This window comes from Hypanus sabinus, chromosome 26 (genome assembly GCF_030144855.1).
Source record: "Hypanus sabinus isolate sHypSab1 chromosome 26, sHypSab1.hap1, whole genome shotgun sequence".
NCBI classification, from domain to species: Eukaryota; Metazoa; Chordata; class Chondrichthyes; order Myliobatiformes; family Dasyatidae; genus Hypanus; species Hypanus sabinus.
In genome coordinates, this window is record NC_082731.1 from 45,008,901 (window position 1) to 45,032,606 (window position 23,706).

At 44.8% G+C, this 23,706-nt stretch overlaps 1 protein-coding gene across 3 annotated transcripts in view; it reads right to left on the bottom strand.

Moving 5' to 3' along the window:
- Nucleotides 1–23,241, bottom strand: part of vaspb (vasodilator stimulated phosphoprotein b) — a 120,189-nt gene extending 96,948 nt beyond the window's left edge. Inside the window, exon 1 of one of the 3 annotated variants that reach the window (XM_059950959.1) lies at nucleotides 22,891–23,241. In XM_059950959.1, the coding sequence (XP_059806942.1) occupies nucleotides 22,891–22,895 (5 nt within the window). In that variant the 5' untranslated portion in view covers nucleotides 22,896–23,241. The remainder of the gene's footprint in view (nucleotides 1–22,890) is intronic. The other 2 variants (XM_059950958.1, XM_059950960.1) reach the window with 2 other exon arrangements.
- Between the last annotated feature and the right edge of the window lie 465 nt (nucleotides 23,242–23,706).

Here is a 23,706-nt window from a genome sequence, read left to right on the forward strand (position 1 = left end):
CTGTCGCCACAGTCGTGGACTGCCCCCAGCACGACCCTCACTGGTTTGATTTGACGCAAGTGATGCTTTTCACTGGATGTTTCAATGTACATGTGACAAACGAAGCTCGCCTTTTCTTAAAATTTCTTAACATCTTTCAAGAACAGGAAAGTCACCATTGCCTGATCCAGGCTACGCAACTCCTGACCCTTCGAAGTCGTCAGCTGTTAACTGCCCCTTATTTCAGGAGCAAACTGAGACAGGCAGTAAATGGCGCATTGTCAACATCGTATAGTCAAAGTAAATGTGGAAAATCTCAAACTGGAACATGATGCAGGAAGCAGAGATTCACTGAGATTGCTACCTTGTAAAATTAAACCTGCCCCCATCGCAGCCAGGATTGTCAAAGACCCAGCGGTGCAACAGGACACACGACCATACGATATAGGAGCAGAATTAGGCCATTTGGCCCATCGAGTCTGCTCTACCATTTCAACATGGCCGATCCATTTTACCCTCTCAGCCCCAATCTCCTGCCTTCTCCCCGTATCCCTTCATGCCCCAACCAATCAAGAATCTATCAACCTCTGCCTTAAATATACATAAAGACTTGCTCCACAGCTGCCTGAGCTAAAGAATTCCATAGATTCACCACTCTCTGGCTTAAGAAATTCCTCCTCATCTCTGTTCAAAAAGGGTACCGCTCTATTCCGAGACTGTGTCCCCCGGTCTTAGAAACCACCACCACAGGGAACAAGCACTCCACATCTTCTCGACTGAAGCCTTTCACCATTCGATAGGTTTCAATGAGGTCCTCCCTCCCTCATTGTTTGAATTCCAATGAGTAATGACCCAGACTCATAAAACACTCTTCACATAACAAGCCTTTCATGCCTGCAATCGTTTACATGAACCTCCTTTGAACCCTCTCCAATGTCAGCACATCCTTTCTCAGAGAAGGAGCCCAAACCTGCTCACAATACTCCAAGTGAGGCCTCACCAGTGCTTTACAAAGTCTCAATGTTTCATCCTTGCTTTTATATTCTAGTCTACTTGAAATTAACGCTAACATTGCATTTGCTTTCTTCATCACCGACTCAACCTTTACGTAATCCTGCATGAGGATTTCCCTCAGATTTAAATTTTCTCTCGAAATTATCTACCCTATCATTTTTTCAATCAAAGTGCATGACTATACACTGGCATCTGCCACTTCTTTGCCCATTCTGAAAATCGGTTCAAGTCCTCCTGTAGCCTCTCTACATCCTCAATACTACTTGCCATTCCACCTGCAAACTTTGCAACAAAGCTATTAATTCCATCATCCAAATCATTGAATATAATTTAAAAAGTGGTACCAACACAGACTCCTGTGGAACACCAAAAGTCTCTGGCAGTTAACCAGAAAAGGCATCCTTTATCCCCACTCTTTGCCTCCTGCCAATGATCCAATGCTTTCAGTACTCCATCCACCCTGGGTCCCATCAAACAGGCTGATCACTCTCTGCCTCCACTCTTCTATAGCAAAGAGCTTCACAACAGGGATCCCTCTTTCTGCTCAACAGTGGTTACATTATCATTACATGCCATGTTGTATGACATCATCATTGAGTGCCATGTTGTATGATGTGGGCGATTGTGATCTTTCTATGACCATGATTGCTCTTGGCAAATTTTTCTACAGCCGTGGTTTGCCATTGCCTTCTTCTGGTTAAGACGGGTGACCCCAGTCATTATCAATACTCTTCAGAGATTTTCTGCCTGGCGTCAGTGGTCACATAACCAGGACTTGTGATCTGTACCGGCTGCTCGTACGACCGTCCACCACCTGCCCCCATGGCTTCACATGACACATGATCAGGGGCTAAGCAGGTGCTACACCTTGCCCAAGGGTGACCCGCAGGCTAGCGGAGGGAAGGAGCACCTTACGCCTCCTTTGGTAAAGGTGCATTTCCACCTTGTCACACCGAGTTACAGACTTTCTGAAAAAGATCTGTTAGAACCACAATAGACATAATGACTCAGATTAGATCAACTCTGTCACATGGACATCGAAACTGAGTGAAATGAGATGGTTTGCATCAACGACCAACGCATTCCAAGGATGTGCTGAGGCAGCCTGCAAGTGTCCCCACGTTTCCAGCACCAACATAGCAGAGACACAACTTACCAAACCATATGCCTTTGATTCCTAAAGGCGTCAAAGGGGAGAAGGCAGCAGAAAGGGCTTGAGACGGGCAGCAGATCCACCACAGTTGAATGGTGGAGCAGACTTAATGAGCCAAATGGCATTAAATTCTACTCCTACGTCTTTTAAGTCTTAGGAATGTGGGAGGAAACTGGAGCACTGGGAGGAAACCCACACGTTCACAGGGAGAACGTACAAACTCCTTACAGGCAGTGGCAGGAATCAAACCCTGATCATCAACCACTGGCGCTGTGAAGCATTACTCTATCGCGCTGCCATACGTCTGGCATTTGTCATCATAAATAAGGTGAAAGCGTCAGTATTAGAAACTTTTACTGTGATTCTGCAATCGAGGAAATTAAATTACTCAAAGTCATCTAAAACAATCTGCTTCCTATTTGCCTCGCTCACCTCATCTCCTTACCTGCCCATCGCCTCCTCTCGTGCTCCTCCCCCTTCCCTTTCTTCCATGGTCTTCTACCCTCTCCTATAAGATTCCCCTCCTCCAGCCCTTTATCTTTTCAACTTCCCAGCTCTTTACTTCACCCCTCCCCCTCCTGGTTTCACCTAGTACCGCCTAGTACTCATTCCTCCCCCCACCTTCTTGTTCTGACTTCTCATCCCCCCCCCCCACAACAGTCCTGATGAGGAGCCTCGGCCCGAAACGTCGACCGTTCACTCTTTCTCATAGATGCTCCCTGACCTGCCGAGCCCCTCCAACATCTTGCTTTGCATTTCTGCGGATTTTCTGGAATCCACTCTGCTTTTCGGCTCAAGGTAACAAGGACAAGTTAATGTTCATACACCCTGTGAACGGGAAACCACAGGCCTGGTGACAGTGACTCATTCTTTCTGTAATATAAAATGCAGATTACTCATTTTATTTACAAATTGTAAATTCAATTATCCAGCTCTGGCTCCCTTTAACCTGCTGATTAAAACTGCATCAGGGTGACATTTCCTCCTCCGGTACCGACCAGTAACAAGCCAGCGACGTCACAGCCACTGCAACATATAACTCGCAACCTTCTACAGATGTACCATGGAGAATATTCAAACTGGTATGGAGGTGGGGGCGGGGGCTACTGCACAGGATCGAAGCAAACTGCAGAGAGATGTAAACTCAGCCAGTTCCAGGATGGGCACCAGCCTCTATAGTATCCAGGACATCTTCAAGGAGAGTGGCTCAAAAAGGCGGCGTCCATCATTAAGGACCCCCGTCACATGCCCTCTTCTCATTGCTACCATCAGGAAGGAGGTACAGGAGCCTGAAGATATACACTCAACGATTCAGGAACAGCTTCTCCCCCTCTGCCACCCAGTTTCTGAATGGACATTGAACCCATGAACACTACCTCAGTACCTTTTCATATATATTTTTGCACTACTTATATAATATATAAACTATATGTTTGTACTCTTATTGAAATATGTATTTGATATAACTTCTCTTATTTGTATTTGTCCTTATTTTTTAAATCAATAAAAAAAGACTGAAACTGAAATGAATATATAAACTATAATACAGTTGTGCCAGGATTATTGGGGTTAAAACAGGGGATTGCTGAGCGATGTGGCTCGAGGAGCCGATTCCACACTGATTCTCAATAACAAATTAAATTAAAATATTTCCATACTGAAGTGTCTGGGGGGGTATATAGGGTTAAGCTCACAACTGCAGCACTGAGGCAAGTGATCATTTCTGATTTTATTCAATTGTGAAGCAGGAATGAACGGCCCAGTGGCCTTCTCCGCTTCCATTTCTTAAGTTACGTCCACAGGAAACTACTCCAGCCACTCCTTCCAATTAAGTAGACAAGCCTCTCAAGAGGGTTGAAGTTGAAGTTCAAAGCCTTGAGTGCAAGCGAGAGAGAGCTCACAGCAGAATTATGTACACACAATGTTCAGAGAGAGCGAGCAGTAAGCGGGGCCGCCAGAGGAAAGTCTGGAGCAGCAGGCACAAAATGCTGGAGGAACTCGGCAGGTCGGGCAGCGCCTGTGGAGGGGGATAAACAGTTGATGTTTCGGGCCGGGACCCTGATTCAGAGCCATCACTATGAGTCATGTCCTCTGCCCATGTTTTGACAACTGGCTGGAGGACCAGCTTCCTCACTGCACCCGAGTAATGCCTGTTCAATCCTGGCTCATTCTCCCTGTGGCTGTGCGGCTTTCCCCTCCCACCCGAGACCTGATGAAGGGTCTTAGAGTCACAGAACAAGTACAGCACAGAAACAGGCAGTTCAGCCCTTCTAGTCCATGCTGAACCATCCAAGCTGCCTGCTCTCATTGACTTGCACTGGGACCAATAGAGATCTCGAGGTCTTGGCCTGAAACGTTGACTGTTTATTTCTCTCCATCAGTGCTGTCTGACCTGCTGAGATCCTGCAGCGTTTTGTGTGTTACTCTGGACTTCCAGATTGTGTATATGATTTCCCTCACCTTTTCCCAGGATGATGCATCAAAGTCTCAGCACTTTCATCTCTGCCCCTCAGACTCCCTTTCTCCAGCTCTCTCTGTCCACTGCTCCCATAAGTCCCTCTTTATCCGATCTCACTGACCACACTCCCATGTCCCTTTCTCCAGCTCTCTGTCCACCGCTTGCTTGTCCCTTTCTCCAGCTCTCTGTCCACCGCTCGCTTGTCCCTTTCTCCAGCTCTCTGTCCACCGCTCGCTTGTCCCTTTCTCCAGCTCTCTGTCCACCGCTCGCTTGTCCCTTTCTCCAGCTCTCTGACCACCGCTCGCTTGTCCCTTTCTCCAGCTCTCTGTCCACCGCTCGCTTGTCCCTCTTTGTCCAGATCTCACTGACCACACTCCCACGTCCCTTTCTCCAGATCTCACTGACCACCGCTCGCTCGTCCCTTTCTCCAGATCTCTCTGTCCACCGCTCCCATAAGTCCCTTTCTCCAGATCTCACTGACCACACTCCCACGTCCCTTTCTCCAGCTCTCTGTCCACCGCTCGCTTGTCCCTCTTTCTCCAGATCTCACTGACCACACTTCCACGTCCCTTTCTCCAGCTCTCACTGACCACACTCCCACGTCCCTTTCTCCAGCTCTCACTGACCACACTCCCACGTCCCTTTCTCCAGATCTCACTGACCACACTCCCACATCCCTTTCTCCAGATCTCACTGACCACACTCCCACGTCCCTTTCTCCAGCTCTCTCTGTCCACCGCTCGCTTGTCCCTCTTTCTCCAGCTCTCTCTGACCACACTCCCACGTCCCTTTCGCCAGCTCTCACTGACCACACTCCCAAAATTGTCACAAGATCACTCGTCTGTGCTGCTTCTGTAATAAAGGTTGAACGTACCTTTGTCGACTTGGAAATTAGTTATTTAGAAGCACAGCACACAGTGTCGAATACCCTGGCTTAGTCACTACATGGTTTTGGTTGGTTTTCAATCCCAAGCTATCTCAGTACATATTCCACAATCCGAAATCTTAAACAATTCCGGCCCCAATCATTTCAGACAAGGCGCACACAACATGTATCAAGCTAATCTTATGTATTAATATTTATTGATTTTTTAAATTCTGTCCTTTACGCTTACAATGTACTTAATGCTTCGTCGGATCTGAAATAATGATCATTACGTTCACCTTTACACTTGTTACTGCAGAATAACAGTAAACAAACTTAAACTTTTACTGGCAAACATAGTGATCAACATCATCCTAGTGCAAGCTGGCATTTTCTTACTTCACAGCTAGAACTGCTAGGGCAGGGGTCAGCAACCTTTACCACTGAAAGAGCCACTTGGACCCGTTTCCCACAGAAAAGAAAACACTGGGAGCCGCAAAACCCGTTTGACATTTAAAATGAAATAACACTGCATACAACGTTTTGTTTTGCCTTTATGCTATGTATAAATAAACTATAATGTGTTGCATTTATGAAATTGATGAACTCCTGCAGAGAAAACGAAATTACATTTCTGCATGCAACAAAAACATTTTGAACTCCGAAAAAAAGACGTTGGGTTGAAGGTTACTTTTAAGTAAAATACTCAACGTCTATTTGAGTCCTTCTTGTATTTATGAAAAACGCCAAACTTAAATTTGCCGCCAGCAGCAAACCAAAAATAACATCAGCCAGCTGTCAACCTGAAAAATAAAAGGACTATTTCACTGAACAATGAAAACATATGAATATACGTAAAATAATACGCAATTAAAATATTTATCATACTTCTTCAGGTTGACTCACACCTGACAATGCAGTCGTATTCAGTAGGGATGGATCGATGCTTAGGGGAGTGACCGGGAAGGATAATGTGTTTTTTTCCTCTCTGAACTCACAGAAGCGTTTCCCAAACGATGTTTGCATTGCGATGATTGCAGAATGTAAATACTCCGAATTTATCATGTCGTGACATTGTTTGAACTCTCTCAAATTGGGGAAGTGAGACAATGTGCCTTTCTGTAAATCTCTGGCAAGCAACGTCAACTTGCGCTCGAATGCAAAACATCCCCCAACATGTGCAGGGCTGTACGTCCTTACCCCGTTGAAGAGCTGTGTTCAGCGTGTTCAGGTGCGCTGTCATGTCTACCATGAAGTGTAGCTTTTCCAGCCACTCTGGCTGTTCCAGCTCAGGAAAGTTGAGCCCTTTGCTGCCCAGGAAAGTTTTCACTTCTTCCAGACGCGCGACAAAGCGTTTCAGCACCTCCCCTCTGGACAGCCAGCGATAAAAACACGTTGTAGCGGTTGCTACACGCAGTCAGTAAACTGCAGTCAAAGATAGCTTTATTCGAACTAAACAGCCTTGCTTTTAAGCCTCCCTCAACCCGCCCCCCATGGGCGCGGATGCTGCAAAAGACACGTACTCACAAACCCCCGTAGGCTATCTCCCTTAGCCTGAACGCTGGCTAATTGTGAGCCGGTTCGGATGTGTCAGGAAATGGGTCGCCCGCCACAACGTCTTATTTAGATTGTACAAGATCACCATAATCTTCAAATTTAGATTTACATTTCAAAAACTAACAAACTAACATAAAAAACATATTAATTAAATACTGACCATGTAGCGGTGTGCTACACGCAGCGCTAAAATTACGACACGGAGTCGGTAACTGCAGTCGAAGGAAAAAAACTTTATTCGAAATCTTCAGCCTCACTTTTAAGCCTCCCTCAACCTGCCCCCCCCCCATGGCGCAGAGGCTCCAAAGCTCTGTGCTCGCAAACCCCCGTAGGCTATCTTATTGTGAGTCGGTTCGGATGTGCCAGGAAAAGGGTCGCCACAACCAATTATTTCCCAAAGCAACAGGGAGCCGCAGCACAGACCTAAAAGAGCCACATGTGGCTCCGGAGCCGCGGGTTGCCGACCCCCGTGCTAGGGTGTATTCTGGAGTTAGGGTATATAACAAATATCAACTTGAACAGCAGCTATTCTTCAGACATGAACATGGATTGTAGATTAAACTTAAAATGCAGCCCCGGCCCGGAGCTGTGGACATCAGCTGATTGAAAGCCAGACCATGCTGATTAGCATTCACTTTGGGTGTCTAGATTGTGGATGCAAAGAATGAGGACTGAAAACGATATGCAAGTCAAAGGAAGCATTGTAGATACATTGTGACTATAGATTTGCCCTTTGATCTTTAGCATATCAAATACCACGTAAAATTGGGCCAGGAGGCCTCTTCCTCCAAGAGTGTCTCATTTTGTTGAAGAAGCTAGTATCCACTAGCTTCAGTGTCTCTCCAGTGACTTATTTTACATTACAAGTAACCACACTGTCAAAGGTTTGTTTTTCCACCTGACTTGTCCTCTTTCCTTCATAAATATGCTTAAAGGAGATAAAGATTAGCATCATTTGTCACACGTGCCGTGAAACATATGGTGAAATGCATCATTTATGGTAACGATGAACACCGTCCATGGATGTGCTGGGGGCCAGTCCACAAGAGTCACCACACTTCCAGCCCGAACGTACATAACTCACTAACCTGTACATCTTTGGGATGTGGGAGGAAACCGAAGCACCTGGAGGAGTCCAACATGGTCACCATATTCTTGTAGAACGTATGGGAGAGGGTTCAGAGGAGGCTCATAAGAACGATTCGGGGAATGAAAGTATTATATGAACAGCGATCGAGCGGTCTGGGGCTGTACCTGCTGGAATTCAGAAGAATGGGCAGGGGTGGATGCAACTGGAGCCCATCAAATGATGAAAGGCTGAGATGAACGGGATCTGGTTTCCTTTGATGGGTGAGTCTAGGGCCAGAGGGCACTGCCTCAGGATAGAGGGATGGCCATTTAGAACTGAGATGAGGAGGAATTTCTTTAGCCAGAGTGCAGTGAATCTGTGCAAACACAGGCCGGGTGATAGGTTCTGATTAGACAGGGTGTGAAAGGTTACAGGCAGGAGAATGGGGAAACAGATCAGCAATGACAAAATGGCAGAAAAGACTCAGAGCCCAATGGCCTAATTCTGCTCCTATGTCTTATGGTCTAACCGTACTCTATGGATTTATAATATTTTTGGAGAGAGCATGGATTTAGCAAATTTTTACCATACCTTTTGTACCACTTTGGCACAAAATACATGTTGTTACCATATTTTAACACATTCATACACAATGAGCTTTTGATGGGTTTCTGTATTGAAGGATCAATACATACAGAAAACGTCACTTTTTTTTTGCACTAAGTTTATTTTTCTTTATCGATATTATTGAATAGATCTTTAAACGCATTTTACTGCAGCCGCAAAACAAATTTCATGAGATATGAGGGGCTTAGATAGGGTAAATGCAAGCAAGGTGCTGCCATTGCAAAAAGAGGTCATAGGTTAAGGGTGAAAAGTGAAAAGTTTAAGGGGGGGGTAAATTGTGACATTTGAGGGTATAAATAGCGCAAATGCAAGCAAGCGTTTTTCCACAGCGGAAAAACGTAGTGGGACTACGACTAGAGGTCATGGGTTAAGGGTCAAAGGTGCAATGTTTAACGGGAACCTCTTCACTCTTTGTGCAATGAGCTGCCGGAGGAAGTGGAGCAACATTCAAGAGAAGTTAGTGTAAGTACATGAATGGGAGGGATATGTTCCGGCTGTAGGTCGGCGGGAGTGAGCATTTTAAATGGTTCAGCATGGACTAGATGGGCCAAAGGGCCTGTTTCTGTGCTGTAGTACTCTATGATGCTATAGGTCAGTGAGAATAAACCTGATGCCAATTCTGAACAGATTTATTATCACAGACATGTCATGAATTATTTTGTTTTTTGACAACACAGTACAGTAATGACCTTGAACAGAAAATCCTATAAACAATATAGGATATTGTTTGAGGCTGTGACCCTGCTGAACCTCACATCACAGTATTGCACCATTATTGTACCGTCTCAGTACTTTTATATTTGTGTGCTGTAGCACTTACTTTTTATTCACAGTTATTTTGTAAATAACACTATTCTTTGCATTTCTGGTTAGATGCTAACTACATTTCATTGGCTTTGTATCTGTACTCGGCACAATGACAATAAAGTTGAATCTAATCTAATGTGATATGGCTCAGTCCATCACAGGCAAACTCTCCCCACCATTGAGCATGTCGGCATGGAGTTCTGTCGCAAGAAAGCAGCGTCTATCATCAAGGACTCCCTGCCACCTAGGCCATGATCTCTTCTCACTGCTGCCACTGGGAAGAAGGTCCAGGAGCCTCAGGACCCGCACCACCAGGTTCAGAAACAGTTATTACCCCTCAATCATCAGGCTGCTAAACCAGAGAGGGTTCTTCACTCAGCCCATCACTAAAGTGTTCCCAAAACCAATGGACTCACTTTCGAGAACTCTCCATCTTGTGTTCTCAATATTTGTTGCTTATTTATTTATTTTGTGTTACTTCTTCTTTTCTATATTTGCAGTTTGTTGCCTTCTGCAATCTAGTTGAACTTCCGAGTCTTTCATTAATTCTGTTGTGGTTATTATTTTATAGATTTACTGAGGGCGCCCACAAGAAAGTGGATCTCAGGCTTATATATGGTGACATACATGTACTCTGAAATTAAATTTTCTTTGAACTTTAAATAAACAGAGCAAAGGAGGAACAGTGAGGCAAGGTTCAGAAATCAGTCGGCAGAAAGGGAAGAAGCTGTGGCATATTTATTCATAGATAAAGTAAATCTATTATTGAATACCTACATGTCACTGTTCACAACCTAAGTGCGTCTTCTTGCAGACATTCACAGTAAAACAGAGAAATACCACAGAATCAATGAAAAGCTACACACAAGGACTGACAAACAGCCACTGTGCAAAAGACAGACACAACTAAGAACACGAGTTGTAGAGTCCTTGAAAGTAAGTCAACAAGTTGTAGAATCAGTTCAGAGTCGAGGTGAGTGAATGTAACAAACAGGAGTAGGAGTCGGCCATTCAGCCCGTCAAGCCTGCTCCACCATTTAATAAGGTCATGGCTGATCTGGCCATGGACTGATCTCCACCTTCCTGCCTTTTCCCCATAACCTTTAATTTCCCCTCGTATGCAAAAATCTTTCCAACTTTGTCTTAAAAATATTTACTGAGGTAGCCTCCACTGCTTCATTGGGCAGAGAATTCCACAGAAATTATCCACACTGGTTCAGGAGCCTGATGTGTTGAATCAGTTCAGTGTTGGGGTGAGTGAAGTTATCCACACTGGTTCAGGAGCCTGATGTGTTGAATCAGTTCAGAGTTGGGGTGAGTGAAGTTATCCACACTGGTTCAGGAGCCTGATGTGTTGAATCAGTTCAGTGTTGGTGTGAGTGAAGTTATCCACACTGGTTCAGGAGCCTGATGTGTGGAATCAGTTCAGAGTTGGGGTGAGTGTAGTTATCCATACTGGTTCAGGACCCTAATGTGTGTAATCAGTTCAGAGTTGGTGTGAGTGAAGTAATCCACACTGGTTGAGGAGCCTGATGTGTAGAATCAGTTCCAGTTTAGAGTTCGGGTGAGTGAAGTTGCCCACACAGATTCAGAAGCCTGTTGTGCGGAATCATTTCAGTGTTAGGGTGAGTGAAGTTATCAACACTTGTTCATGACCCTGATGTGTTGAATCAGTTCAGAGTTGGGGTGAGTGAAGTTATCCACACTGGTTCAGGAGCCTGATGTGTTGAATCAGTTCAGAGTTGGGGTGAGTGAAGTTATCCACACTGGTTCAGGAGCCTGATGTGTGGAATCAGTTCAGTGTTGGGGTGAGTGAAGTTATCCACACTGGTTCAGGAGCCTGATGTGTTGAATCAGTTCAGTGTTGGGGTGAGTGAAGTTATCCACACTGGTTCAGGAGCCTGATGTGTTGAATCAGTTCAGTGTTGGGGTGAGTGAAGTTATTCACACTGGTTCAAGAGTCTGATGTGTTTAGTCAGTTCAGTGTTGGGGTGAGTGAAGTTATCCACACTGGTTCAGGAGCCTGATGTGTTGAATCAGTTCAGAGTTGGGGTGAGTGAAGTTATCCACACTGGTTCAGGAGCCTGATGTGTGGAATCAGTTCAGTGTTGGGGTGAGTGAAGTTATCCATACTGGTTCAGGAGCCTGATGTTTGATGGGTAATAACTGTATTTCAGTTGCTCTATTGCAAACTCTAGTCCCATGTTAGAATGCTTCCTCAAGACTCAGTGACGGGAGGGGGATGGACTGCGTGTTTCTCAGCACGTACTCCTGCATTGCGTAATGCACCAATCGGCAGCGGCTCCTTGCAGTCATCTTCTCAGACCAGAAGACCAGCAAGATCAAGGTACACTTTCCACTGACTTAATCATCTTCCAGATAACCTTCTTCTCCTTTTCAGTGAAGTCAGATCCCCAGAGCAAGTGATGATACCCCATAAACATGAGAGAGTCTGCAGAAGCTGGAAATCCAGAGTAACATACACAAGATGCTGGAGGAACTCAGCAGGTCAGGCAGCACCTCTAGTGCAGGTTAGACATTCGATGTTTCAGACTGAGACTGTCCTTCATGACTGAATAACTCATCTTTTCTACCAATGTGCAATAGGATAGTGTGAAACTTTAGCGTGAACTTTATTATCGAGTTAGCGGATTCACGGCTAGGAGTTTGAAGTAGAATCAATGCTCTGTGGATCCAAACTCATCACCAGAGCCTTGATTGACAATCCAATTCTGTGTGACTCATTTTTGTTGAATTTGATAAATACAGTTGCTAGAAAAAGTTTGTGAACCCTTTCCAGCTTTTCTGCACTAATTACTCATAAAATATGGTCTGATCTTCATCCAAGCCACAATAATACACAAACACAATTTACTAACACACAATTATACTTCTCATTAATATTGAGTACACATTTAAACAATCACAAAAATGTACGTGAACCTCTGGGGTAATGCCTTCTATAAAAGCTATTTGGAGTCAAGCAATCCAATCAATGAGATAAGATTGGAGATATGGGTTGTTGAGGCTCCCTGCCCTACAAAAGAGACATACAAGGTCAGGTTACTAACAGAGCCTACTCTTCTCAAGTTAAGTCTGTTTATGAAGCACAAGAATAAATCAACAACAGAATGGCTTAAAAAGAAGAATATTCGTGTTTTGGAATGGCAAAGTTAGAGTCCAGACCTTAACCCAATTGAGATGCTGTGGCACGAGCTGAACAAGGTTGTTCATGCAAGCTATCCAGAAATATTAGAACTTCAGAAAGTTTTTGGCCATTCAGCCAAAGAAAATGCTTGCCAATTTCTATTCACGTAATGTGTTGAAACAACAATCGAGTTTAGATTGTAAAGTCTCTGAGGTACTACTCTCAACTACGTGACTAGGTAGTTGTTCCACATGTCCACATCTCGCTGTGTAATGAAATGCTTCCTGACGTTAGACCGAAATCTCCCTTTAACCAGCCTCCACCTCTGGCCCCATGTCCTTGATGACGGATTAAATTTGAAGTAGCATCTGGGCATCCACTTTACTTATACCTTTAATGATTTTGAACACTTCTATTATGTCTCCTCTCAATCTTTATCTACTTAGGCTAAACAGATTTAATTCTTTCACTTTCCTCACAGCTCATACCCTGCAGACCTAGAATGAGTCGAATTCTCTTCTCTCAACTCTCTCCGGGGCCTTTACTTACCTCACAAGATACAGAGACCGAAATTGTACACAGTACTCAAGGTGTGGCCTCACAAGCTCATTATACCATCTCAAGGAGAACGGCTCGACATGAACTCCACTGAGCGCATTATATAACCCAATGTTCAATTAGCTTCCTAATCATTTCAGTACATTGTCCAGAATGTTGGTAGTGATGAGTCCACCAGGACACATAATTCCTTCTCATACAGTGCACTTTCCAGCTCAAGACCCCCCTATTGTATATTTATATCTAATATTTCTACTTCCTGTATGTAGTACTTTACATTTACTTACATTAAATTTCATCAGCCATTTATCTGCCCACATCTGGATTTTGTTTGGATTTAACTGTATTGATTCTGCTGCCTGATGTTATCAGCCATCCCCCTAATTTTGTGTCATCTGCAAACTTTACTAGTTTATTTGTCATGTGCTTATCCAAATCATTAATGTAAATTAGAAACAGCAGCAGCCCCAAAACCGATCCCTGCGGAACCCCACTTTTAACATCTTCTAGGTGTGAAAACGATCCTCTCACCATTACTCTTCTGTTTGTGAGCCAATTCTGCGCTCACTCACTCACTCACCTTACCCCCAATCCCTACCACCTGTAATTTAATTATTAACCTCTCATGGTTGTCAAGCGCCTCTGAAAGTCCAAATAAATGACATCAACCACTATTGTTATCATAAATGCTATTGCCCCTTCAGAGAATTCCAGCAAATTAAAAACTGATCTCCACTTTCTGAACCCATGTCGGCTTTCTGCGAATTTCTATCAGTGGCTTTTCCAGCTCATTCTTTATTAACGTTTCCATCATCTTGTCTATGATACACATTAAGCTTACTGGTTTATAGATATCAGGGTCAGTGCGGTCACCCTTCTTATATACTGGGTCAACATTAGCCCATTTCCAGTCCTTAGGATTTCACCAGTCTTCATTGACTTTTGAAAAATACATGTTAGGGATTTGTATTTATAACCACAGACCTCTTTAAGTACCATTGGTTATATGTTGTCTTGCCCTGGTTATTTATTAACTTTCAGCCTGTAGCAGGATCTCACTTTCTAAGATCTCTAAGTCACTTAAAACCACCTTATTTTTCTCTACCCTTACTGGCATTTTACAGGTAAATACTTCAGCAAAATACGAGTTAAAAATATCCACTATGTCCTTCTCTGCATAATTTAACGCCCCATTATTATTCCTAATACACCGAACTTCTCCCTTGATTTTTCTTCTACCACTAAAGCGGGGGTCGGCAACCTGCGGCTCCCGAGCCATTTGTGGCTCTTTCACCTCTGTGCTGCGGCTCCCTGTGGCTTTGGGAAATAATTGGTCAGTATTTAATTAAAATGTATTTTATGTTAGTTTGTTAGCTTTTGAAATGTAATTCTAAATTTGAAGATTATGGTGATCTTGTACAATCTAAGTGTGGCGACACATTTCCTCACAATTAGCCAGCATTCCGGCTAAGGGAGATAGCCTACGGGGGTTTGTGAGTACGCGTCTTTTGCAGCATCTGCGTCCATGGGGGCTGGGTTGAGGGAGGCTTAAAAGCAAGGCTGTTTAGTTCGAATAAAGTTACCTTTGACTGCAGTCTTTATTTTAGCGCTGCGTGTAGCGCTACACCGCTACAACGTGTTTTTTATCGCTATTAATATACATCACCACAGCCAATGCCTGACACCCGCCAGTGCGCGCTTTCTTTTAATTCTTCGATCCAAGGTAGGCTACCTATGTAGTAACCTTCAACCCAACGTCTTTTTTTCGGAGTTCAAAATGTTTTTGTTGCATGCAGAAATGTAATTTCGTTTTCTCTGCAGGAGTTCATCAATTTCAAAAATGCAACACATTATAGTTTGTTTATACATAGCATAAAGGCAAAAAAAACCCGTTGTATGCAGTGTTATTTCATTTTGTGGCTCCCAGTGTTTTCTTTTCTGTGGGAAATGGGTCCATATTGGCTCTTTTAGTGGTAAACGTTGCCGACCCCTGCACTAAAGTATTGAAAAATTCTCTTCAGTTCAATCTGAACACTAACAGCAATATCCTTCTCAACCTACCATTTGGCAATCTGAATTTCCCCTCTTGACTATAGTTCATATGTCCCACGGTCAACATAATTTTTTTCACCCTGTATTTCTTATGTAGTTGTCTTTATTTTTTTGATGTGCATTGATGAACTGAAAGAGTTTTGTATGGAGAGATGGTCTAGAAGTCCTCGCTGCTGTGCAAGTCTGACCAGCAGCGAAAGGAATGTTTGGTGGAGGTCACTGCTACGAAAGAAGCTTCTACCAGTTATTAATTACAAGGGTTTGCGTTCTTTTCCAACCTGGACTGCGAATGATTAAACAATGTGTTCAATAAAGAAATGAAAAGTACGATTGTTTGTGTTATTAGTTTAGGCAGATTGTGTTCAACTATTATTGTGACTTAGGTGAAGCTCAAGCCACACTTTGTGAACAATTGGTGCAGAAAAGCAGGTAATTGCAATGGGTTCATAAACTTTTTCTTACAACTCGCCAGGAGATAAAACTGGTAGGTTCACTGTACACTGAATTAACTCTCTGGCCTTAGATAATGAACTTGGGCAGCACAGTCGGTTAGATTAACACGTTGCAGTGCCAGCTCTAAGATCAGGGTTCAATTCCTGCCGGGGTCTGTCAGAGACTGCTCATTCTCCCTTTGACCAAATTTCTTCTGAGTGCTCTGGTTTCTATCCACGTCCCAAAGACATGGGTCATGGTTAGTAAACTGTGAGCATGCTGTGTTGGTGCCAGAGGCGTGGTGACACTTACAAACCGTATGGGTTAGGGTTGGAAACCGTGGGTGCGCTGTGCTGTGCCAAAGGCATGGTGACACTTGCCAGCTACCACACCCCACCCCTCAGACTGTCCTGTCTGCTGACGCATTTCACGGAATGTTTCGAAGTACGTGTGACAAATAAAGCTAATCTTTGTCTTCAGAGCACCGGCGATCGCCGATCAGGGTTCAATTCCCGATGCTGCCTGTACGTTCTCCCCATGACCATCTGGGGGCTCCCATTTCCTCCCTCAGTCCAAAGACGTACGGGTCACAGTTAGAAAATTGCGGGCATGCCACGTTGGCGCCAGAGACGTGGCGACACTCGCGAGCTGCCCCCAGCACGTCTCGGACTACAGCGACCGCTGACGCAAACAGTGCATCTCACTGTGTGACGTATAAAACTAATCTTTTAAAAGGGAGAATCTGTGAGGTATCCGAGAGGCTGCTCAGCCCCTCAGTGTGTAGTGGTGACAGGACTCTGGGGTGTGGTCCTTCCTGACAGCGTGACACAGACAGTCAGCGTATTCCTCGGCACGCCCTCCTGCACCGAGGAATGCTTCCCCTTGAGAACATCTTCTCACTCTGGAAGGCCAACGTACACCTTTCTTCACTGACGTAATCACCTTCTCCACTTGTGACCCTGGGAACAGTCCGTAGATTGCAGAGCCTGCTCAGCACACAGCTGCTTGGGGGCAAACCTCAACAATATTCAACTGATAGAGGTTTATAGAACTATGAGAAACAGATGGAGTAGACAGTCAAAACGTATTTTCTAGGGTAGAAAAGCCAAGTTGACCATAAGACACAGGAGCAGAATTAGGCCATTCAGCCCATTAAGTCTGCTCTGCCATTCCATCATGACTGATCCCGGAACCCACTCAACCTCATACACCTGCCTTCTCACCATATCCTTTGATACCCTGACCAATCAGGAAGCTATCAACCTCGGCTTTAAATACACCCACAGACTTGGCCTCCACCGCAGTTTGTGGCAGAGCATTCCACAGATTCACTGCTCTCTTGCTAAAAAAAACTCCTCCTTACCTTGGTTCTGACGTGCTGGTCTGTGGCCTCCTCTACTACCACAATGAGGCCAAACTCAAGTTAGAGGAGCAACACAACACATTCTGCTCGGGCAGCCTCCAACCTGATGGCTTAAATATCGATTTCTCTAACTTCTGGCATTTTTCCTACTCTTCCCTTCTCTCTTTTTCTATTTCCCATTTCAGTTCCCCTATCGCTCTTTCTCTTCTCCTTACTTACCCATCACTTCCCTCTGGTGTCCCTCCTCCTTCCCTTCCTCTTATAGTTCACTCACCTCTCCTGTCAGATTCCTCCTCCTTCCAGGTATCAGCTCCTAGCTTCTGACTTCTTCCCTACCCACCGACCCACCTACCCCCTTGCCCAGTTTCAGCTTTCACTGTAACAGTAAAAGGAGTTGGGGTGGTCTCTACCAAAGGAGGTGTAAGGCACTCCCTCCCTCCGCTAGCCTGCAGGTCACCCTTGGTAAGGTGTAGCAACTACTTAGCCCCCCCCCCATCACCCCGATCTGGGTCATGTGAAGCCATGGGGGCAGGTGGTGGATGGTCGTATGAGCAGCCAGTGCAGATCACAAGTCCTGGTTATGTGACCACTGACGCCAGGCAGACAATCTCTGAAGAGTATTGATAATGGCTGGGGGTCGCCCATCACTGCCTAGAAGAAGGCAATGGCAAACCACTTCTGTAGAAAACTTGGCCAAGAACAATCGCGGTCATGGAAAGACCACAATCGCCCACGTCATACAACTCAATACATAACGATGATGTCACACAACACAGCACATAATGAATGAATTAACCCCCAAGCTTCAACTTCTTATTCTGCCCCCTTCACTTCCAGTCCTGAAGGGTCTTGGCCCATGGCATCAACTGTTTACTTCCTTGCACAGATGCTGCCTGACCTGCTGAGCTCCTCCTGAATTTTGTGTGTGTTACTCTGGATTCCCAGGATCTGCTGGATCTCCTGTGCTCAAGTATTAAAGGTCGGAGTTTTGAAGTGAGAGGAGGAAGGTTGAAAAGGGAACGTGTGGGGCGAGTGAGCGGTGGGTGTTTGGACCCTGCAGACAGGATAGTGACACTAAGACACGTGAATATCCAGGGAAAGATGGGATTATGGACGATGTGCTGACAAGAGGGATTAAATTAATTAATTTGGGATCATGTATAGACATTATGGTCTGAAGAGCTCCTCCCTATTTACGTATTGAGATATAACGTGGAATAGGCCCTTCTGGCCCTTGGAGCCACACCACCCAGCAACCGCTGATCTAACCCCAGCCTAATCACGGGACAATATACAATGACCAACTAACATACCAACCACTAGGTCTTTGGGCTGTGGGAGGAAACCAGAGCACCCGGAGGAAACCCACACACCCAGGGGGAGAATGTACAAACTTTCAGGCAGCAGCAGGAAATGAACCCGACTAATTCAACCCTCACTATCTACTTCCTCAGTCACTGCACCGTAAACATTTTAAACTACGTTTTTTAAAAATGTTGTTTGCATTGTACATACAAGCTGGTATTTATGCACATTCATTCCATGTCTGCACTTCTAACATTGTTCTTTTACAATTCCTTATAACTGTTAAGAGTTAGGTTTTTGTCGCACGCCACAACACACCCCAGCAAACTTATAACAGATGTAAATGTTGAAACTTGATCCTTACTGGAATGGTTTTAGCAGACACACACAGGCCACAAGGAGGTGGCTGATCACCTGATCAACACCACAGCGTGAATGCTGCACGGCTGCCTCTTCAGGTGACCTATTAAACAGAGGAGCATCTGCAGGCTGAGGCAGCCTCTAGCACTCCTCTCTGCTGGCTTCGCACTGACATGCCACCGGCTGGGTGAGCAAAATTCTTTGCACTTTGAATCAGAGTTTCCTTTCAAACTCCTTACTGTGCGATCTGTACTGGCTGGAGTTTAGAAGTTTGGGGGAACTTGATTGAAACCTACCGAATATTAAAAAGGGCAGGGACAGAGTGGACACGGACAGGTTATTTCCAATAGAACCGGAAGGCACAGCCCTAGAATAGAAGAGCATCTTTAGAACGGGAATGAGGAGCAATTTCTTTAGCCAGAGAGTGGTGAATCTGTGGAATTTGTTGCCACAGACGGCTGTGAAAGCCAAAGCACTGGGTGTATTTAAAGCGGAGTTTGACACATTCTTGATTAGTCAGGGCATCAAAGGTTAACAACGAGAAGACTGGAGAATGGGGCTGAGAGGGATAGTAAATCAGCCATGAGGAACAGAAAACTCAATGGGCTGAATGGCCTAATTCTTTATCAATCGTTTTATTAGTTAAATAAGAGTACATATACATATAAACAAGAGGAGAATTATCAAAAATATCTATATCAATAGCAGAATGGCCTAATTCTCTTTCTATGTCTTGTGGGCGGGCTGTGTGAGATTCACGGTAGCATCACGGCTAGAGAGATGCTACAGGTGCTTGGGGTGTTTTGGAGTTTGGAGATCAAATCCAGTGTCATTCTGTAGAGAGTCTGTACGTGGAAAGTGTGGGTCTTTTCCCCGTTGCCTCTCACGGTCCAAAGACATACGAGTTAGTAGGTTAACCGGTTGTTGCAAATTGCCCCGCAATAAGGCCAGGGTTAAATCTGGATTGTTTGTGGTCTCTGGGCCGTGTGGCTCAAAGGGCCTATTCTGTGCTGCATTTCTAAATAGAAATAAATCGACTGACTGTTCAGATTCCAGCCTCTGCAGCCCTTTGCATCTCTGAGCCCAATCAATTGTTGGGAATCAGACATTAGGGGATACAAAAACAACGGAACTCAGCAAGTTTAAGGGGCGGCTATGGGGGTGGGGGGGGGGGGGAGAAGAGAGCAGAGAAAGGAATTGTCTACCTTTTAGCTCAAAACCCTATTTCAGGGACCGGAGTTGGCAGCACAGACGTGTAGCGGTTAGCGTAACGCTTTTACAGCACCAGGACCCAGCTTCCACTCCTGCCTCTGCCTGTGACCTGTGACCATGCGGGTTTCCCCCCACAGACCTCAGTGGGTCAGGTTAGCAGGTTCATTGTCATTTAGGTGTAAATGGGCGGTAAGGCTGGTCACTCTGAATAAACCTGAATGAAACAAACCCTCCCCCCTTTCCCTGACAGATGCTGCTCAACCCACCCAGTTCCTCCAGCACATCGATTGCCTCTCCAATTTATTGATCTCAATGACATCGCATCCACACCCACAGTCCTGGCCACAGTCAACTGCAGGTTTACAAAAGAAATTATTCCACATCAACCAGCGGGGACCTTAGCATGAGACTAGTTCCAGAGTTAGCAGACTTGATTCAAAGTACGTTTATCATCAAAGTTTGCACCTGCAAAACAAAAGAGCAAATCCCACAAACGACAAAAGAAAATAGTTTCGCAGTTATCGAAAGAGTCTAGACAGATTCAGTTCAATCTCTATCTGCAGGCTGCCCCCATCAAAAATCACACAAAACAGCAACAAAATGGGGGGGGGGGGGGGGGTGACCAGAAACACATCATAACGTGAACTAGAGTCCAATCCACATGGGTTAAAGCTTACCCAAGATCCGTGAACTCCGCCACCATCCTGCAGAGAGGGAGAAATTGTTCACACATAGGAACCTTCCTCGAGTACACGATGCTGAACACCCACCCTCCTTCCGCTCCCTCGTCAAACGCTCGCCTGGTGCCTACCCTGTCATTCCCTCTCAGAACTGGGTTACCAATCCAGTTCATCTTATTTTTCAAACCCCAGATCGAAACTCATGGCAGCTGGACAACTAGCAACTTTTACGCTTCAAAACTGAATGGAAGCTGTTAACAGCAAATGAACATAGAATCACCAACACTCCTGTGCCCTGAATCACGTTATGGACGTACAATCAATGTCTTATGCCTTAATATTTAGACCATAAGACCAAGGAGCAGAAGTCCGCCATTCGGCCCATTGAGTCTGCTTCGCAATTTCATCATGAGCTGATCCAGTCTCCCCTTTAGTCCCATTCCCCCGCCTTCTCACCATAACCTTTGAAGCCCTGACTACTCAGATACCTATCAATCTCTGCCTTAAATACACCCAATGACTTTGCCTCCACTGCCACAAATTTATTTATTGTATCTTTATCTTATTGCATGTTTTGTAATACATCAGATCTGGAGTAACAATTATTTAATTCTCCTTTACACAGGAAATTATATTAAACAATCATGACTTTAAGCAATCTTAAAGGATGTTGCTTACGGTGGGAGAATCTAGGACCAAAGGCACAGCCTCGGGTTAGAAGGACATTGCTTTAGTTCAGAGGAGGAGGAGGAATTTCTTTAGCCCAAGGGGGGAGAATTTGTGCAGTTCAGTTACTTCCCAGGCAGTAAGGCTGATCAACACCTCCACCCCCTAACCCACCTCTCCACAATCCCCCACCACAATCCCCCACCACCACTACTACTTTATCATTTCCTGTCAAGAGTCACCTTGTGTACAGACACTCCTGTGCCTGGTGACACTTTATGCACATACAATGTGTATATATATCTTATGTATTACTTATCCTAGTTATTTTTTTAAATTATTGTGTTCTTGATCTTATCATGCGCCTTATGCACTAAATCAGATCACCCGGTTAATGGGGTATTGGGTAATCGGTTATTTTGTTTCTTGGGACAACTCCTAAAGAACAAAAACTAATCGAGAAAATTGTCAGGAGTCCATTTGTTAATTTGAAACACTGCGCTTAATTAGAGCAGGAGATGTCACTGGTATTTGGCGAGAAATAAGCAGTAAGACGATTGTGAACCGTTTTACTCCCTGTGGTTTCAAGCGTTCAGGCTTGGAGAGTCCAGAAACAGCCGGGAGTGAAAATGAAACAATTTCACCATTTCAACAAGTTAGGAACTACAAATAATTTGAAGGCACTGGCAATCACCTTGAATGTTACAATGAAAATGAAGATTTGGAGGATGCAGTTGTTGAAGGCAGTCCATTATCTGCACTAGATGTCCCGCAGATTCGGGTCATTGCACACACCCGGTTAATTGCTCCATCAATAACTATTAGGAACTTATACACAGTTTCATAGTACTGTACTATTGGTGGTGTTCTAGTTTGTTCTGTATTTCATTTAAATACATAATTTGTTACTCAGTTTGGTTTTTTTATATATATACCTTTTCAACTACTTCAGCTAATTAGGACAACCGCTAATTTGGGCCAACATGTACCGGTCCCGATGTATCCCAACTAACCAGAATTAACTGCATTTCGTTCACTTGTGTACTGGAAACCAACACGAAACGATCCTCATCACAACAACCCGCTGTTCCAAGCGACCCAGGATCGATAGATCTCAAAACGTTTTCTTTTATTCACGTAGCCAGAAATGACGATAACATCAAAGACTAATCTTTCAAAGCAAACAACCTATTACTTGAGATTTGGGACACTCTACCAAAGAAAGAAACTACTACACAGCGAATCGTGAATTCACACAATTCACTGCACAAAACACTGAAGATACAGATAGTAAAACTACGCTGTATAAACTAACCAGTTTCATGGAAACTTTGAACCTCACGGTCCATTGCGCCGAAGAAGAGAAAGATAAATCTTACAACACCAAACTTAAGAGAAAGCACCATTTCAGTAAACTCGATGTTTAAAATCAATCTGCAGACACACAAGTGAAACATTCGCCCGCTTTTTAACGCTAGCATTTCAAAAGTCAGCCGTGGAGACTGCTGAAAACTAATTCCACATTGAAACGAGCATGTAATGAGAAGCGAACAGGTCCGGAAATTGACAAAAGATGGAACCCTACCTCATCTTCGGTGCGACTTGACCTTCACCGATCTATCGAGGCTAGCGGAGGTACTACAGACTAATTTCCTGGTCTTGCGTTTTTCTTTGGGTTCCACACACCGATGATTTTTCTCTCTCTCTCTTTCTCCCCGCCTTTCTCTGCTTCCTTGCAATGTAAGGGGAGAGTTAGAGAGCTGAAAGGGCGTGTTTTTGCTTTTATTGGTTACAGTGCATATCCTGCCGAACTGCGCGGTGTACCTGTTCAACAGTGTACACCGGTCCTGTTACAACATGCTTGCTCCCCCCTCTACTCCGGGACACACTGGCTGAGCCCCGCATTCACACACCCGCCCAGCCCCACAATGCACAGCCATACACTTCCGCCAACATGAATTAAAAGGGCAATGGATCCCATCCACTTAAAAAGGGAAATCCTGCCATGGAAATTTCACACTGCACCGAAGGCTCACAGTGGGCGGTTCTTCCGCTACTTGGAGAGGGAGGAGCCGGGTTGGGTGAGGGAGCCCCTGAGTTGTTATAGTAGTAGTATTCATTGCAGCACACACACACTTCCTTTAGATTTCCAGCACCTGCAGGCTTCAGTCCTGAAGAACGTCGACTGTTTATCCTTTCCTGCCCGGCCTGCTGCAGCGTTTAGTGTGTGTTCCAGCACCTGCAGAATTTCTCATGTTTAGTAATATTTATTTACGGGTGGTGGGGAGATACGTCTCTAATGATGGAGGTGTAAAGTGCTCCTTCCCTCTGCTAGCCTGCAGGTCACCCTCGGGCAAGGTGTAGCACCTGCTTAGCCCCCGATCAGGGTCATGTGAAGCCA